Raw genomic sequence first — 20279 nt, forward strand, 5'->3', positions numbered from 1 at the left:
TGTATGACATTAAGAAAAAGCACAATTTAATAATGCATTCACTTTTTTTTTTCAGAGACACTGAAAAACAAGCAAAGATCACTTAAGAATATCTGATGTAATCAAAGTTAATCTTAATTTTTTTCACCCTGCAAAATAAGACTTTTGCAATAATTAGAACTAAAATTCCTTCCACTCTCCAGCAAGATTTTATACAAATAGTTCATTTTCAATTATTACATCCAAGTATAAGGCAAATTGTTTCAAGTTATAATTACACAGTCACTGATTCTTCTCAAGAACTCTGGTGATATAAACATCTCTGTGCATTCTTGGAGGCGGGGAGGTAGAAGAGAAGGAAAGGCTTTTAAAGTTACCTCCCTACCTCAGGTATGGTGCTGACCTCCCTTCTATGATGAGAACGTATACCAACAGAGAGAGAGGGGACTTCTGCTTTTACACAGAAGATTTCTTTCCATCACAGAAATGACACAAACCACTCTAAGAAGTCACGGAGGGCAATGTGACAAGACAGGAAGACTTCTCTTAGATCTTAATGAAACAGTTACACTTTTTAAATTTGAAGCATTGTGACCTTCAAAAACAATGACATGCAGGTTCAAATATAAATATTTATACCCCACCTACTTCCAGAAAGGATTTCAAGCTGATTATGCAAATATAAATACAAAGCCAAGGCAAGTAGAAGTAATTTTTTGGATTATCGGCCACTCAGGACTAACAGTGACACTGGCTCTGTGGGCAGTCAGGAGCTGGCTACATGGAAGAGTACCCAAGACATGAAAAGAATTATCAAAAGGTAGATTTGCTATTTCATACAAAGCAAATGACGGTGATGAGAAAAGAGCTACTACACGATGCATATGGATGCATGCAGCTGAGTAAATGGTTACTTCACAAGGTGACATACAGTGGAAGTGGTACCATATATTCAGTTTGCTCTAATTTTAATTACGTGTTACTCAAAAGCAAATGATAATCAATAAATATCATTTAAAATGTTTCCTAGGATTTAAGAAGTCAGCCAGTCAGTAAGCCATCCCAGAACAGTGTCCTAAGCACTGTAGTCGGGCAATGTAGACAGCATGAAATAAATCAGACAGAGCTGCTCTGCCGCTAATATTAGGGGAAAAAGACAGAACACAAACATAACTGAAGCTTTGTGGGGGAAAAAAAAATCATTAAAAGTAGCCAACTAGATTTTATCTGCTATTCTCCTTTTTAAAAATGCTAAAACAGCTAAACAGTTCCAGAACAAGGTATATTTTATGAGTTTTGTCTAAGCCTACTTCTAAGGGTTGTCAAGACCATAGTAGCATCTCACAGAAAAATTCTAAGTATAGGACTTTTATTATAAACCACTTATTTAACAAAAGTTAAAATTATTCAAATTTCAATTTTGTTCATGCATACTACCATGCAAATTATATTTGCCACCAATTCTGCAAAGTAGTCAACTATTGCACATATACTCTCAGTCAGAAATTTTTTAAAAGAAAAAAATATATCTGATATATAAATAGCAATGTGCTCATTAGTAACTATACTAAATAATTAAAATGTTCTGATTATCCTTAATAAAACATAAAGTAGAAATATTACATTTTTGTTACAAACTATGAATAATTCACCTAAATTCTCTTAAAGTATGATAATTAAAAAAAAAAAAGATACCTATCTAGCCTCCTCTCTTACTTCAATCAGATCAAGAAATTAGATTTTCTTTTCACTTATTTTCTTATTCCAAAATCTGCATCCATAAAGGCCTGGTATCTAGGATGAGCAAGGCTAAGCAAACTACATTCTGGAGCAGTCTCCTCACCCACGTGAGGTGACTGAGCGCTTCCAAGGCACCAGGACATTAAATGGCAGAAGGGTCTACAAATACCGTCATTAGCAAGAGTCATGGAAGGGATTTCCCTAGAATAGGATTTTGAATAATGATAAAATGATCCGTGGCACTTCTACTTTGCAATGGCAGATGTGGCTTGGTGGGGGACGGTGTCATCACTAGTCTTAAATGAAAAAGCTTCATTATCTTACTTCATCATGCGCCTTGCAGGTACTCCACTGAAAAAAAGACAAAACAGGAGGCAAAAAATTCAAGCCTCAAGGTAAGCCATTTCAATGTTAAGTATTCACCTTTTTTACTAGCAGATCATAAAACCAGCTAGTTTTATGCAATAATTTATTTCATTTTTTTGGCCTCGGAAACTCAAAGCTGTTACCCCAACCCCCAAGAAGCCAGAGGAAGATAACATATAGTAAAACGACAGCAAATTACACAAATCTAAAACACACCTACACTATATTATAATAATGTCAGCAGATAACATAAAAACGATCTCTTTATAGAATATATGGTCTTTAACTGAAGAACTCCAAAGATGATAAATACTTACGTCTTGATGTTCTCATGATACACCTTGGTATCCGATGGCTGGTTATAGAGTGGCTGTAAAATAAATCAAATATTTACATATACAACATTGTACACATGTCTATGAAAATACAAAGCAACAGTTTATATTTTCATGTAAACCTAGTATTCATGGATCTTCACAATACCTGCCCTACCAGAACCTCCAGACCTCCAGGTTCCCTGAATAATTCTCTTTACCCCATCTCCTATTAATGCCACTCCTGTAAAAATGTTTATAAATCCACCATATCCCGTAAGAAATACATTTATTCACGGATTTTTAATTTCAAAGGCAAAGGAAGAACATATGGTCCAAAGAGCTATTTCTGTTCTTACTTGTCCTGCTTCTACCTCGTATGAGTAAATGGCCTGCTCAGGCAAAAACACACTTCTGCAAAGGTAACCAAGTTTGTGCACCACGATTTTAAAGTTTACCACAAACATACAGACCAGATCTCATTCCAAAGTAGACAGATTGTATTCCATCTTATCCCAAGCAAAATGACTACCAAAAAAACAAAAACAAAAACAAAAAAACAGCTTAGACATGAAAAAAGAAATTTCTTACTTACCAGTTCAACTTTTGGGCCAAGACCTTCAAATATTTTATGAGCTTCTTCTGCTTTTTTCTACAAAGACATTATTATATTGTATAATTAAAAATTATATTACCTAAGTGCAAAATCACTACCAATTTAATATTTACCTAAAACTACTCTATAGTAGAACTTTATTTCCAAATACTCCTGCCATATAATAAGTTGAAATACTCTCTTTTGTTTTCATAACCTCCTCACCACATTAAGTCAAAGCTTCACATTTGTACTGAAAGTAATAATAGGGGCGCCTGGGTGGTTCAGCTGGTTAAGCAGCTGTGTTTGGCTCAGGTCATGATCCTGGAGTCCTGGGATCAAGCCCCACATGAGGCTGCCTGCTCAGCAGGGAGTCTGCTTCTCCCTCTGCCCCTCACCCCACTCTTGTGCTCTCTCTCACTTCTCTCTCTCAAATAAGTAAATAAAATCTTAAAAAAAAAAAAAAAGAAAGTAATAACTAAAGAACTGTGAAGTTCTTAACAGCAAACAGGTATCAAGATTCTAGGGAGCGGGAACACAGATTCACTATTAGAAATGAATCCCTCAACACTTCCAAGACATAATGTCTTTAATAAAAATTTAAAAACATAAAATACCATAACGTTGCCAGTCTTTACTGTTTTAAGCCAAACTGATCTCTTGGAAGAAAAGCTTATAATGAGCCTATGTTCTAGTTACAAGAAAACCTAGGTAATAACTGAACTGAGGAAACAGCTAGTTTGAATTTCTCAAGTGTTCAATAGTAAATAAATGCTGAATTAAATATTTTTTACAGTCCATTTTCAAAAGTAAATTAATCTAGACCAATGTGCTAACAGAAATCGTCCTTTAATAGACGAAATATAACAAATTTGAAGCTAAAGATGTTTAAACTGGAATTATAGGACTACCAAATGTGTCAGTGGTTCTCAAGTCCCTCTTCCTCTCAACACATTCCCGTTAGTAACAATGGTTCCCCGACTGCTGGGCAAACGCCCACCTCAATGCATTTGCTGCTGGGAAACTCTCCAGGGCTTCTGATGTGACACACAAATGGGACTGGATATTAATCAGTATTGCCCGGGTGTAAAGAAAGATGTTCCTTTAAAATAAATATTCTCCTTTTCATCTCATTTATCAATCAAAATTAATCCATCAAATATTTATTTAGTATGTATTGTGTGAAAAGAACTAGGAAGCATAAGAAGCACAAAATACTGTAAAGCACTTTCCAAACTCCAAGAAACTAAAAAGGTTGTTAAGATGAGAAATAAATATACAAAAAAAAGTCAAATATAAAACTATAAAAATCCATTAAATTGACAGAGCAGATCCTATTTCTATAGAGAGTTTAAAGGCAGGATTTGTCAACCTTGGCACTATTACCATTTTGGCCCAGATACGTGTTCTAGGGACTGTCCTATGCATTGTGGGACATTTAGCAGTACCCCACTAGATGCCAGTAGCACTCCATCTGTCCTCCAAGTTACAACAATCAAAAAAAGTCTCCAGATGAGAACAAACAACCTAAGAAGTCTAAATGTAATGATCATAAAATTCAGATTAGCTACAGACGTATATTGAATAACACATAAACAACATCATCATAGATAATAAATTTGGAAATATCTAGCACCTGCAACTAACTTCCACCAGACCCAACACTCACCAATTTTTTAATTTGCTTTCTTTTTTTTTTTTTTTTTTTGAGCAATCTCTACACAACCCTGAGATCAAGACCTGCACACTCCACGGACCAAGCCAGCCAGGCACCCCTTAAATTTGCTTTCTCAAGGCACTCTGTATTAGAGTCTATACCAAGAACAGGCAGGCTAAGTGGAACTGTCTACAAATAACCCTGAGAGACAAGGGAGTAGAATTATATCATGACAAATACTAGTATCCGAATATGTAAAGTCACTTGCCTTTTCAGAGCTAATTTTTAAAGCTAGTATTTAAGATGTTTGCAGACCCCAAGATGTAAGTTGTGCAAACTTGTAATAAACATTTGACTTCATGTTGGCTTAACTGCTAAGAACACATTAACCTATCAAGTTTGGCCAACAAAAATTTTAATTTAAAACCCTCACATCGGGGCACCTGGGTGGCTCAGTTGGTAAGCATCTGCTTTCGGCTCAGGTTCATGATCCCGGGGTCCTGGGATCAAGCCCCACATGGGGCTCCCTGCTCCGCTGGGAGCCTGCTTCTCCCTCTCCCACTCCCCCTGCTTGTGTTCCCTCTCTCCCTGTGTCTCTCTCTCTAATACATAAAATAAAATCTTTAAAAAATAATAATAAAAAATAAAACCCTCATATTTCCATATTATAATTTTTATCCTAAGTCTATAGACAGAAGCACTTAATTCCTCAAACATGTTGATATGTTCTATGTGCCAGGCACTTACAAGACACTAAGAAAACAATACGTAGGAGGAAAAGGGGTCTTGAAAAGCTTCATAGGGAAGATGACACGTGAGCAGGGCTGAAGTATAAGCACACTCAACAAACAGGAAAGAGGAGACACTGAAATGCCTGGAGGCAGGGGGACATCCAGGGATATCAGGGGAACATTCAAACCTATTCTGGTAGGATTGCCTTAAGAAAGGACAACTGGGCCAATGGCCAGGCAGGCAGGCCTGTAAGCACTGAGAAAAAGTTAAAGCTATTCTGCAAAAAGTGGGAAATAATCAAAAAGTTCTATTTGGAGAATCACGTAAGGGGACTCAAATATGAAGGACCGGTTAGGGGCGCCTGGGTGGCTCGGTCGTTAAGCATCTGCCTTCGGCTCAGGTCATGATCCCGGGTCCTGGGATGGAGCCCCGTATCGGGCTCCCCGCTTGGCGGGAAGCCTGCTTCTCCCTCTCCCACTCCCCCTGCTTGTGATCCCTCTCTCACTGTGTCTCTCTCTGTCAAATAAATGAATAAAATCTTTAAAAAAAAAAAAATATGAAGGACCGGTTAGAAAGAAAAAAGACTGAAGGAAGGACACTCACTATTTGTGTGAGTGATGACGGCTCACATAAGCTATTGCCAAAGGAGGAAGAGAGAAGCAACTGACGAGACCACTATTTAGGAGGCAGGACTGATGCTCTTCATTGATTAACTAACTCTAGAGCGTGGCAGAGAGGGAAACAGATTGCCCAGGACACTGGCCTAGGTGACTAGAGCTTGCTGGCACTTCGTACACTTTCTACTGTCAATCCCTTTCTTTCTTCTGTTGTCACTTTAACTTTCAAATCATGCAATCAAAAAATAAACAAGATATCTTTGAAAACCACACTCGACGCGCACCCTTTTCTATATGTATTGGAATTCTGAAATTAGAGCATTTATAAATATTTTTGGAACTGACAACGGGGAAGGATAACAGCAAACTGAACTGTTAAAAATAGTCCAGAAGATGAGTCTGTTTAGAGACTAAGTGAATCTCAGTCTAAAGTTTAAATATGATGCAAGACAATTTTTCTCTCAGGAAGCCAACTTTAAAATTAACAGTCACTTTTAGGCAGCTTTCTTCCTCCCACTAACTCTCTAAAGAAACGAAAGATGCCTAATACAAGATAATGGCCCCTATCTCAGAAGCCACATTTGGCTTAATTCCCAACCGTGTAGACGGCTGCCAAACAAGGAACAAGAGCGAAATGTCCTCTTGCCCTCACCCACCTCTCCTTTCCTCTGGTGCCGAAACAGATAAGGTCATTCATTAAAGAAAGCTCGGGAGGCCGTGAAGGCCTGACAGAAGGCAGCGCAGTGAGGCAGTAGTGAGACGGCCTGGGCCCTGGGCCCAGCGGTGCTCTCACGCCCCCCCTCCATGAACCCCCGCTGCAGACCTACAGCACTGCGGGTGACTCCGAGCAGGGCAACCAAAAAGAGGAGATGTGTAAAAAGAGGATTTCTACAGTTACTGTGAGTTAAAAATAGTCTTCATTGTAAGTCTAATAAGTTTGGTTGTTCTTCTATTCTTCACAGAATGCATCACAAAATGGAATATATATATACTAAAGGGGAGAGGAGAGGTCTGAGAGGAGTGTTTAGTTTTGTTGCTGGGCCCCAAGAAATGTTTACTACACTAAGTAATGAAAACATATATCTACAAAAATTGAACACAAATTAAACTCTCCATCAGATCTTGTTCAATAGTTTTCAGTCCTCACATCCTAGTCAATCACAAATTCACAAGTAATGACAACACTTAAGAAATTCAATCAATTAATATCGCTGAATTCAATTTCTTTAAAAATTTATTCACACTAAGAAGTCAAATTTTACTTTATAAAATTCTTTTCCATTGTTAGCTCTAATCCCTATTTATTTTATCTCCAAGGTCCTAAACTGGCCATGAAGCCCATCAGCCCACGAAAGTATTTTATTATTCTATAGAGTATTTTTTTAAAAGCAGGAGACTCAACATAAAACAACATGCTCCTGGCGTTCCTGAAACAAGGGAGCACCTGTCAACCTTGGGCCACATTCCTGCTTGACCAGAGTCACTGACCCTCCAGGAAAGCCACGAGGCCATCCTTGTCACTTGCTTTATATACAGTTTATTCTCACTGGATAGATCTTCAAACAGATCCTCAAGGAGATTGCTCTGTCAACAAGCTGGACTAATTTTGAACCCAGCCAAGAAAATAACATTAATTGCCCATATTTTTACCTGCCTGTGACACTTACCATTATCCTATTATGTATCTGATGACTTTCAGTTACCTACATATATATATACACACATACATGTATATCTGGTATAAGATCATTCCTATAAATGTGTATATAATAATTAATTCATAGTTGCCTTTCTTAAGGCCAATTTCCTTTAGGAACTGGGCTATTATAAAGTTATAGGTTGCCTATGTATGATGTACTGATTCTGATGACTCCACTCACTACAAAGAAAACCAGTTAAAACAACAATCTCAACCTCTACCTTATGATCATCTTTAGCTAACAGGCCTGTTCTCTCCCACAGTACTTAAAGCATATTCTTTTTTTAGACTAGGAACTTCTAGAAGCCCAATGTTAAGCAACTCTGTTGGAAAGTTTCTTTATGTTAAGGTAAAATCCATTTCCCTTTAACTGCTAGTTCCTGGGCTAGATTCCAGCCAAAAACCAAAAACCTCTGACATCACAAAATTATTCATAGAATTGAGGCCCGGCTTTCCTAAATCGATGAGTACTTTTAATTACCAGTATGAAAGAAGAAATTGTTTCAATAAAGCAAAAAAGCAAAGTCTACCTAAAGGTCAATGGCCTCACACTTTATTAAGTAAGATTCAAACTACAGCCCAGCTTTCTAAAACTAACAATGCAAGTCATTTCCACATCCGATGACCCATCTCTCATAGGATAGTGTCAGTATTTGGCATCAAATGTCCTTTATAAAGTGAAAAACTACAGAATGGCTTGTTTTGTATTATGTGCTACAAATCTGCTTGCCAATTTTGTATGACAGGACAGTCAGTTCATAAAATTATATTCTCATTAAATAATATTATGTAATATAATATATAAAATATTAATTTAAGATACACCTATCAACTTTTCTTCAATCTCCAAGGGAAAAAAAAAAATCAAGCTTTAGTCAAAGTTTAAGAACATTAAAAATTATGACAGAACTCAGGTCTCAATACAATTAACATTACCACTTAACATATTGATAATTAAAAAAGGCATAGCCAAGTGCTTTTAAAGGCCTGTGTTGTAAGAAATGGCATGAGCTTACCCGATTCTCATCATAAATAATTTGGACAATACTGCGGTGTTTCTGCTCCACGGGAGGAGGGGACACAGGCTTCTCAGGCTCAGGAGGTTTAGCCGCTTCTTCTTCGAGCTGTTGCTAAGAGACCCAGAAAGAAAGATTCAGGCATCTGATGCAGTCGCCCCTCCCAGTAATTAATCGCCAGAGATAACACATGCTACTGAGCAATTCTATGGGGTAATCTTCTAATCTACTAGGGCCTAATGGATCCAAGGGTCCTAACAAATCCAATCAGACTTATTTTGACTAAGAACTAAATAATATAATCATTAGAGAATCCTTTTATATTTTAATTCTGATCAATTTAAAAGCAAAATCATAAGAGAAGCTAAATATTGGAAGCTACCGATAGACCTCCATCACAATGACCTTTTGTAGCACAGGAAAAACACTTTTTATGTTACAGATACAGTATGCACTAATGTCTGGTAGGAAGAGTTTTGTAGCGCATTTGCAGACTAATCCTTAACTCAGAACAGCACCATGTTCAGCCCCCCAGCCCACCTTTATATTTTGCAGTCAAGAGGCACTAGCAAAACTACAACTTTGTGTACAATTACAAAACAAAAAGCAATCTGCATTACTCTGCCCGGGTTTGAGCCTTAGGGTCACCCTTTACAAGTGGCAGGATCCTAAGATCCTGAACAAGTATATAAACCACTCATTATGTAAGGTAAGAATATCAATTCTATCTACCACATAGATTTCTGAGAAGATTAAATAACTCAATATGTATCAAGCACATTACAACTATAAAAGTTCAGTAAATATTACCCACAATTATTACTGAACCAAGAAGGGACCTTGCTTGGTTCACAGCTTTTTATTTTTCAGCACGTAAGCCAGGGCTTGATACCCGGTAAATGCTCAACACACAGCCTTGTGAATTTTACTGCCTAAGATAACAGCAGAGACACGGGGTAAAGATGTTATGTCTACTAAAGCCTCTAGGAAAAAATAATCTGTACTTCTAAGACTGCTGGTCAAGACTCCTAGTCAAGTAAGTCAGATCACAGCCAACCTAAGGATAAAATTCCTCCAAGAGACAAGCTTCCAGGACCACGTCCACCTTGGAATTCAAAGTACTTTTGCAGGCTGCTATCTGTATAAGCAAAAGACAGATATTTGGAGTTATGAAGTCATTTTTATGGAACTGAGTTCTTCATTCCCTTCCTTTCCTCTGCTCAGAGGGCCTTCTTTTAGGATCCCTGTTAAGTAGGTATGGAGAAAGGAATAAACAAGCTTCCAGAAATCACGTTTTGTTCTTAGTACCAGACAAAATCATGGTAACAGAAAGACTAAAAACAAACAAAAACAAAAGATACAAACTTTCCTCACTTATTTGTTCTTTTACATGAACTTTACAATAATTTTGCAAATTTAAAAAGACCTAGAGTTTTTATTGAAACTGTATAAAACATACAATTATATATAAATGATGTTCACATTACTAAAATTAATACTGTGTTTCTATGCATCTGTGGTATAGTTCTTTATTTACTCAAGTTGCCCTTTATATTCCTCAATAAAATTTGTAGCTCCTATATACCTCATAATGGTCATACAACATATTTCATTATTTTTAATTATTATAATGGATTACACATTACTGAGCCTTTACTATATGCCACATATCATACAACCACCACATAATTTAGTGGGTATTATTAGCAGCAGTACTGCTATTTCACAAGTGAAGAATCTAAAGAAGACAGACCAGATCTGACCAACTCAGCAGAATCAGACCCACTGATACTTAAAAGAATTGTCAGGCATATTATTATAAATTTAATATGACTCAATAAATAAAAGATGGCTGAACATTTTTTTAAAGCAAGGTAATATTTTTTACATGATGAGATTTAAAAATTAGCCTAATAGAAATTAAAGCAATAAAAACAATTGAAATTAAAGATCTATTTGACAGATTAGATATAACTGAAAAGAGAAATGCAAACTGAAAAACAGAAATGAAGAAATTGCCCAAACAAAGCCCCAAGAAGCAACAACTGGGAAAGAAAAAACGATGAAGAGACAGGAAGACAAGAATGTAAGATGCTACATCTAATAGAAATTTCAGGAGATAACAAAGAAACTATAGAAAAAGATGTGGGGGAAAAAAAAAGATAATGGCTTAGAATTTTCCAGAACTGATTAAAAACTCTAACACATTCAAGAAGCCCAATGTGCTGTAATGAGCATTGGGTATTATATAAGACTGATGAATCACAGACCTGTATCCCTGAAACAAATAATACATTATATGTTAATTAACTGAATTTAAATTAAAAAAAAAAAAGCCCAACGAGTCTTAAGCTGGACAGATTTAAAAACAAAAACACATCCCTAATAACTCATACTAAAAACAACAGCACACAAAGATACTGAAGTCAGCCAGAGAGAAAATTCAGACCATCCACAAAACAATACAAACTAGACTAAAGGGCTGATGTCTTAACAGTGGAAGCCAGAAGACAGTGTGCTGGGACAAAAAGAAGCACATAACAAAAATATCTCTCAATAAACAGGCATAAATAAAAGACATTTAAGTCACAACAATTAAACAAATACTTAATCTGCCAATGAACGGATCCTCACTAAAGGAAATTCTGAAGGATGTTCTTCAAGCAGAAGCATGTACCCCCAAACGGAAGATCTGTGCTGCAAGAAGGACTGATGAGCAAATGCGAACGACAAATATGTGCATACACCTAAATGAGCACTGACTGTATAAAATAATGTCTTTGGTGGTTGAAATAAAACAAGGAAAACTAAAATGTATGACAAAAGTAGCATAAAAGTTGGGAGAAAAGAGAAAGAAATCAAGAAGTTCCATGCCCTCATACTTCTCAAGAAGATGGTTAAGATTTTAATTAGTTTTAGGCTTCAAGTTAAATAGGCTGATAAACTGGCGGGGAGAGGGGGGCACAATAAACAAAAAAAACTGGGGATAAAATCCAAAGTAGTGGGGTAAAAGAAAATGTAGTAAAACAAATAATCAACCCAAGATAAGGACTGGAAAAAACAAACAAGAATACCAAATTCAGCATAAAAAAGACAGGACAAATAGTATAAAATAGTTAAAAATAATTGGGATATCACCAATCATCATAATCAGGTTAAAAGAACTAAATTATCCTGTGGAAAGACAGACTGTCAGACTGGATAAAAAACCAAATCCAGCTATATACCTATATAAGAGATATACCTTAAATATAAAAGCACAAAAAGTAAAGGGAAAGGGGGGGCCCGGGTGGCTCAGTTAGGTAAGCATCTGACTCTTGATCTCAGGGTTGAGTTCAAACCCCTCACTGGGCTCCATGCTGGGCATGGAGGCTACTTAAAAAAAAAAAAAAAACAACATTTTGGGGTGCCTGGATGGCTCAGTTGTTAAGCATCTGCCTTCAGCTCAGGTCATGATCCCAGGGCCCTGGGATCGAGCCCCACATCGGGCTCCCTGCTCCACAGGAAGCCTGCTTCTCCCTCTCCTGCTCCCCCTGCTTGTGTTCCCTCTCTCACTGTCTCTCTCTCTCTCTCTCTCTCTGTCAAATAAATAAATAATCTTTAAAAAAAAAAAAAAAGAACAAGAATAACCACTTTCAACATTGTATCGCAGTCCTAACAAGAGCAATAAAGCAACAGAAAAGTAAGGAAAAGATTTAAGGACTGTAAAGAAAGAAACAAAACTGTCTTTTTTTTTAAAACTATTGATATGACCATTACCTACACAAAAAGCCCAAAAGAACCTACAAATAAGAAATCAGCATTAAAAGGATAATTCAGGGAGACTGGTCTATAAAAAAGTCAAATGCAACAGAAAAATGTAATTTTTAAAAAGATATTAACAAGAGCGTCAAAAATATAAAGTGGCTACAGTTTAATTAAACGCAAGGGATATAGATTATTTATGAACAAAAAGAAAAAAAACATGAAAGACCTCCTAAATAAATGGACAGATATACAATATTCATAGACTGGAAGACTCAATGTCATAAGGACTTCATTCTTTCCAAATTGATACCTATATTCTACATGATTCCAATGAAAATTCCAGAAAGATGTTTTAGAGAATCAAAAAATGTGATTCTATAAGTTACATGAGATGGTAAAAAAATTTTAAATAGCTAAAGCATGCGTGCAGAAGTGGGGCTTACCTTACTGGAAAAAAGGTATTATAAAGCTCTAGTAATTAGGAGAGTATTATTGTATTTCTGCATGAACATCACAAAGAGGGCGGGCGATAAATAAGAACACAAAGCCCAGAAATCAACAGATACATAGATGCAAACTTGAATTATATTAGAGCTAAAATTGTAGAACAGTTAGAAAAGGATGAACTTTGCAATTAATTATCCATAGATAAAATAAATGAATGTGACCCCTACCTTGAGGCAGAGACACAAAAAAGCCAATTTCTGGCAGATTAAGAATAATGTAAGAAACAAAACTATGAAGTTTTTTTTTTTAAGATTTTATTTATTTATTTATTTATTTATTTATTTATTTATTTAGAGAGAATGTGCACAAGCAGGGGGAGGGGCCCAGGGAGAGGGAAAATCTCAAACAGACTCCAGGCTTAGCACGGAGCCTGATGAGGCTCAATTCCATGACCCTGAGATCATGACCTGAGCCAAAATCAAGAATCGGATGCCCAGCTGACTGAGCCACCCAGGCACCCCACTATGAAGCTTTTAAAAGGACAAAATAGTCAACTGTTTTAATGATTCCAGGGTAGTCTCATGTAAGATCCAAACAACTTCTGTTCACCAAAAAACAAAATTAGGCTCAAAGACCTAAGTCTAAGAGTTAAAACAATAAAATTTACAGAAGAAAACACAGGAATAAATCCTTGTGGCCTTAGATTATGCAACGGTTTCTTGTAAATGACACCAAAATCTCAAGTAATGAAAGAAAAAATAAAACGGGCTTCATCACAAGTAAAAACTTTTGGCCCTGGTGTGATTCAGTCCTACACGGCTGTTCTCTATCACGGGAGTCTTTTATCTCCGGCTGCCCTCTCTCCCATACAAGATTCCCACCCCACAGAAGATTCAGTGGACAATGACATGAGCCCCGTGTGGCCCCAGAAATATCTCTTCAGTTATGAGGCCAACAAGTGCCAAAGAGTATCACTTTAAAGTGGATAATGATGAAAATGAGCACCAGTTACCTTTAAATGAATGGTCAGTTTTGGGGCTGATGCAAAAGAAGAATTGTACATTGTTAAAGCAGAGGCAATAAATTATAAAGGCAGTCCAATTAAAGTAACATTGGCAACTTTGAGAACATCTGTACAGCCAATGGTTTCCCTTGGAGTCTTTGAAATAACACCACCTGTGATCTAAATGTGGTTCAGGCCCTGTACGTGTGGACAGCACCTAGCAGCTGTGGAGGAAGATGAAGTCAGAAGATGAAGGTGTGAAACTCCACAGCGTATCTGGAAAGTGACCTGCCCCTCTAAGAGAGAGCAAGTTTCCACAGGAAAAAAAAAAGTGAAACTGGATGATGATGAGGAGGATGAGGAAGCAGAGGAAAAAGCTCCAGGGAAGAAATGTATACTCAATATTCCAGTCAAAGAGGCATAAAAAAAAAAATCAAACCAGAATGGAAAAGACTCAAAACCATTAACTCCAAGATCAAAAGGTCACGAATCCTTTAAGAAGAAAAACGTCCTAAAACAGCAAAAGGATCTATTTCTGTAGAAGACATTAAAGCAAAAATGCAAGCAAGTCTAGAAAAAGCATGCTGAACGATCCTGGTAAATTAAGCCCAAAGATGGGGAGAGGAAAAAGAGAGACAAATATAGTCCATACTGAAAATCAACAATCCAGACGAAAGTCTTCTATTTTAATTTCAATCCCTGTTCCTGGTTTGCCACCCACCCACACCCCCTTCCAGGCTGGAAGCAATCTCCATCCTGACTTCCCAAAGCACTTTCATCTGACTGCTGTGATCCAGGGAACCTTATACTTTGCTCTCTGTTACTTTGCATTTGACTCACCTCTTGGACCGTGTTTTATTCACCTTTGTATCTCCCTAGCTGCTCAATAAATACTTATATGAATCAAGTAAGGGGGGGAGAAAACTCTTTTGTACACCAATGGATACTATCAGGAAAGTGAAAAGACAACTCACAGAATAAGCGAAAATATCTGCAAATCATATGCCTGAGTGTCCAGAATATATAAAGAACTCTTACAACTCAACCATAAAAAGACAAATACCCAACTAAAATGTGGGGCCAGAATCTGGATATTTCGCTCAAGAAAATATACAACAAGCACATGAAAAGCCATTCACCTTAATCATTAAGGAAATTAAAATCAAAACCACAATGAGATTCCACTTTATATTTACTAGGATGGCTATCAAAAAACAAACAAACAAACATGCTGACAAAGAAGTAGAGAAAATGGAACCCTCCCTCATACACTGCTGGTGGGAGTATAAAATGGTGCAGTCACTGTGGTAAACATTCTCATGGTTCCTCAAAAATTTAAACACAGATTTACCATACGACCCAGCAATTTCACTCCTGGGTATATATCCAAGAGAACCGAAAAAAATATGGTCACACAAAAACTAGCACTTGAATGTCATAGCAGCATGATTCATAACAGCCAAAAACAGCCAAAAAGTGAACACAACCCAAATGTCTATCACCTGATGAATGAATGAACAATACACAGTATATCCATGAAGTGGAATTTTATTCAGCCACAAAAAGTAATGAAATACTGATACAAAATATAACATGGGTGAATCTTGAAAACATGCTAAATGAAAGAAGACACAAAAAGTCACATATTATATTATTCTATTTACCTGAAATATCCAGATAAAAATCTATATAGACACAGAATAGATTAGTGGTTGGCAGGGGCCAGGGAGAGGGGGACTAGAGAGTAACTGCTAACAGATATGTGGTTTCTCTTTTTTATTTTTTGGTTTCTTTTTGAAGTGATTAAAATGTTCTGGAATTATATAGTGGTGATAGCGGCACAACTTTATGAATATGTTAAAAGCCACTACAATTGTATATACTTTAAAAGGATGAACATTATGTATGTGAATTTATTTCAACATCAAAAAAATAAAAAAAAATCCCCCCTCCTCCCATCCCCAGAAAGCAAAATGACAAGCCACAAATGAGGAGATAGCTGCCATACACATAACTGACAAGAGACTTTAGGAAATACTAAAAATAAGAACATGACAAAGTAACAAACCACGTAAGGAACACCAATAACCCATAAACAAACGAAAATAAGCTCTCACTCCTAAAAAAGGAAATGCCACGTAAAACTTCAGTGAGAGCTATTTATTTCACATCCAGTTGAAACAAATGATCAGGTGAAGACAAGCTTATGTACAAACGAACTTGTAAGGCCGCGGTGGGAATGTAGAGCTGAACTGCCATTTTAGCAAGTCTGGTATCATTTAATATACTCAAAGACGCGCATACTCTCGAGCCAAGCAATGCCACTCCTGTGCGCGTGCCCTAGAAAATCGGTTTACACGTGAACCAAAAACACAGCACCACTGTATGAAATAGCAACAAACCAGGAACAACCCATCCAGTAAGATCAAAAACAGAATGGACAAACAAGATTTGCTATTTATAATCAGACAACGTAGCAGGGGAAATGAGTAGATGCAACTAAGGAAACTAATAGCAAAAAAAAAAAAAAAAAAGGTAAGTCAAAGGATATACAAGACATGATTCCATGTACATAAAGTTGAAAAATATGGAAAACTCAACATTATCTTCTTTAGAAAGACAAACATATATTCTTAGAATATCAATAAAAGACCAGTAAAATCAAACACTTACTTGTTTCTTTTTCAGTTTAAGGATCTGCTGTTCTACTTTTGCAATTTCTCGATCTACACGATCCATACTCTGTATTAACTCTTCCTTTGAAAGTTTTGAAGGTGAAGCATTTTGATCATCTCCACATGGCTGCCCAGAGATTGGAGAGGATGGAGCTTCATGTTTGCCTCCAAATGCTGGATCCTTTAGAGGAGAAAATCAATAATTTATTCCTGACTAATAGCCAATATTTGTGTGAAGATTCTCTTAACTGAAAAAGTCCATTTTAAAACACAGCAGAGCCATGTATGCTCTTTCTCTATCCGGTGTCCGAAAATAGCAATTTTCATACACGCACACATACAACACACCCTATTGACATCTATATGACTTTCATAGTGTAGACGTATCATTCACTATTTTGAATATCCTAAAAGCTATGTAGAAGGAGGTGGCTAAGAGGCCAAACAGCCTTTAGTGTAACAACAGTGAGACTGTAGAGAGTATCTGGGGAAATAATAATGCAATCATGACAAAGGAAGATACCAATTTCTTAACCATTTCCTTACAATGGTTCTTCAAAAGGTCTGAACTTGTAGGCTGGGAAAACTACAAACTCCATGTAAAATCTGCGTGCCCACCCAACTTAGCAGCTATGATATGGCCAAGAGTTCTAACAAAAACTTTTCAGACTTTCCAAGGGCCAATAATCAGATACAGAAATGACCTAGGAATTTTATTGCTACTAACACCTAGGCCTACCCTTATAAAGGGCAACTAAGCCTGCCCACGTTACAGTGCACATAAGATCTCTTAAGCCAAATATGTCACCCATTCCACCTCCAAATCAGCAGAGAACTACAGCAGAAGGAAAACCCCTCCACCCAAAATCTACCACCCTGTCAACACACATACACACAGTCTATTAAATTCCAGTCTAAGGTGAAGCTATAACCAATACTGTAAAGCACATGAATTTTAGATTAAGGTACTAATTTTCTTCAGGCTACAAGAAGCCTAGGATGAGCACAGTTCATAGGACTATCGAGCTCCAAATGTATTAAATAATGATTAAGCAACTGAGAAATCAGTAATTCTAACCAAGAATGCACATAACTATACCTGGATATAGCTGTTCCAAAACACCTTGGAACAGAGATTTCAGCTAAAATATGTGTATTCCTGAAAAATCTCAGACTCTGTAATAGTATATGCTAAATATAAGACTTCTGGGGAAAATGGGATTATGGCTATTACTTAAAACCTGTACAACTTTGTCAGCAGAGCACTAACAAAAACAGTAACTATTCTAATAGAGGTAATAATGTAATTGAAGCTCCAGTATCATTTGCAATCAGCCTACAGTCAACCTTTGCTAGCTTTACACTGCTTCTGTTGTTAAGGTGTAAATCCTTGAGGTCATTTGCTTCCAATAGAAAACAGTATGTTTCATCAAAACAAAAAATCCAATTCAGGGTATAACCATCTTGATCAACTTTAAAAACAAAAAACACAGGAGGTAGTATCTTTACGGTTTCTTTTTGACACTTGAATCTCCACTAGTTAGCTTAACAGTGAAAAGCAGAGCAGTTCTTGAATGCACTAATTTTCAAATCTTCTTAAGGTCTTCGGACATCATGAAGGCTACTTCTTTTAATTATGAGACCGCTTGATCCTGAGAGCTTTGAAACATTAACGTGCAGGAAAAAAAATCACTTATGAACCACCAAGACTTCCATGTTATATTAAAACATTCTCCTACCATATGCATATGAGTTCAATTGTGTCACAGAACACGTATAATAGCAAAACATTGTATTTCGATTCTGCAGATTTTGGAAATTCTCCTCAGGTGATCTGATGCACGCCCTAAGAACTCCTATTACAAAGCAGTATTTTCCACTGACTTCTGTTCTAGTGAAATATTTAACAAAAAAACAATTCCTTGAGTGCCTACTATGTGACAGGCACTAAGTAGAAGGTTGAACAAAACAGACATGATGCTCACCCTCACAGAGTTTATACTCTTGTGTTGGAACATACTGATAGCTATTTTGGAAAAAGAGTTAGATTCCTACCTCATATCTTATTATCACAATAAAAGCCAAATAAGAGCAAACATTCACATGAGAATTATTAGCAAATCTCAGGGAGCCTCAAACAAAAAAGGGTATTCATGTTATCTTGGGCTCAGAAAAGCCAACAGCAAAAGATATATAAAAAAAGAGAGAGAGACTGATGGATTAAAATAAACACAATCTTCTATTTACCAAGACAGTAATAAGAAATTTAAAAGGCAAATGAGAAAAATCATTTCCAAAATGTGAACTCTACAACTCAATATAAAATCAAAAACATACCACCAGAAAAATGAAGAGATATGAAAAAACAATTCACAAAACAAAAAATGAATAACCAATAAACAAATGAAAAATGTAAATTTTACTGTAAATCAAATGAACACAGTTAAAAATTTATCAAGTTAACAATTATTTTTTTAAGCAACAACTACGCGGCATCAGCAAGGCTCCACAAGAATTGGGCACCCTATGCTCTGCTGTCAGGAATACAAATTGGTCCTACTCTGGCAGGGCAATCTGGAAACAACCATGAAAGTCTGCAAAATATGTCGACTGATCTGAAATTGATTCTACTAATAAGAATTACCTTAAGGAAAGAAATAAGAATGAACACCAAAAAAATCAGCCTGAAGAACATATGTCATTGCTCTAATGAACAAACAGTTAACCTACATGTATGACAAATTACTTTATATCCATATATGGAATACTAAGTAACCCCAAAAAATACAGTTGCAAACTTAACTGACACAAAAAGAAGCTCATGACATACTTAAGCAAAAATAGTTACATACAATGTACAAAGTGAGCACATTAAGATACCCACTGGAAGACAGAACAAAGTATCAGAAAGTTAACAACTACCTCTAACTGGTGAGGCTGTAAATTACTTTCTCCTTCAGGCTTATCTACTTCTATAAAAGATACACTTGGGCTTAACAACATTAAAAAAAAAAACCCCAAAAACGCTAAATCCCTATTTCAAAATCCCTATTTCTTTAAAAAAAAAAAAAAAAGTCATGGTTTACAACTTAGTGGGGAAGAAAAGTAGGACCAGGAGGTAGGAATCGTGGGTTTTCATTCCAACTCAGCAGGCATCACCTACAGCACTTAATTTTTCTTAACATCTGTTTTCTCTACTATCAAATGGAAATAGGATATACTATGATCCAACATGTCACATTTTAATGAATGAGACTTTAAGATCCCTTTCTGCTAAAAAAAAAAAAAAAAAAAAAATCCTACAGCTATAAATAACATCTGTAGTAATTTATTCAGCCATGGAAGAAGACTTTTATTCACTGTATCTTTTCTTTTTTTTTTAATGGTACAAAACATTTCTTATAAACCCACAGACTATAATACATACATTTCACATAGTAAGGCAGGCCTCAAAAATCCCAGAAATTGAGCTTATTTCTAGCTGATCACAAAAGAGCTTTTCTCCACCTAACCTATTATTTTGCAAATTTTCAAATTTATGTAAAAGTTGAAAGAACAGTATAATGGAAAAGCATTTATCCTTTATCCTTCACTGGTTAACATTTTGCTATTTTTGCATTCTCTCCATATGCACACATCAACCTTTTTTTTTTTTTTGGCAGAACTATTTGGAAATAAACTGAAGACATATT

The 20279-nt window shown here is 36.3% G+C and overlaps 1 protein-coding gene and 1 pseudogene across 19 annotated transcripts in view; one reads left to right on the plus strand and one right to left on the minus strand.

Annotated features, from left to right (window-relative positions):
- The window catches only part of NCOR1 (nuclear receptor corepressor 1), a 152422-nt gene that overhangs the window by 86745 nt on the left and 45398 nt on the right, over positions 1-20279 (minus strand). For 11 of the 19 annotated variants that reach the window (XM_028089475.2, XM_028089468.2, XM_028089477.1 and 8 more), the window contains exons 5-9: positions 16586-16768; positions 8716-8829; positions 2995-3051; positions 2403-2455; positions 2044-2070 (exon numbers count right to left, since the gene is read on the minus strand). In XM_028089475.2, coding sequence (XP_027945276.1) covers positions 2044-2070; positions 2403-2455; positions 2995-3051; positions 8716-8829; positions 16586-16768 — 434 coding nt within the window. The remainder of the gene's footprint in view (positions 1-2043; positions 2071-2402; positions 2456-2994; positions 3052-8715; positions 8830-16585; positions 16769-20279) is intronic. The other 8 variants (XM_028089480.1, XM_028089479.1, XM_028089482.1 and 5 more) reach the window with 1 other exon arrangement.
- Positions 13656-14500, plus strand: LOC114198173 (nucleophosmin pseudogene; annotated as a pseudogene).

This window comes from Eumetopias jubatus, unplaced genomic scaffold (assembly GCF_037043125.1).
Source record: "Eumetopias jubatus isolate StellerSeaLion01/CBP00866 unplaced genomic scaffold, mEumJub1_p1.0 scaffold_10, whole genome shotgun sequence".
NCBI classification, from domain to species: Eukaryota; Metazoa; Chordata; class Mammalia; order Carnivora; family Otariidae; genus Eumetopias; species Eumetopias jubatus.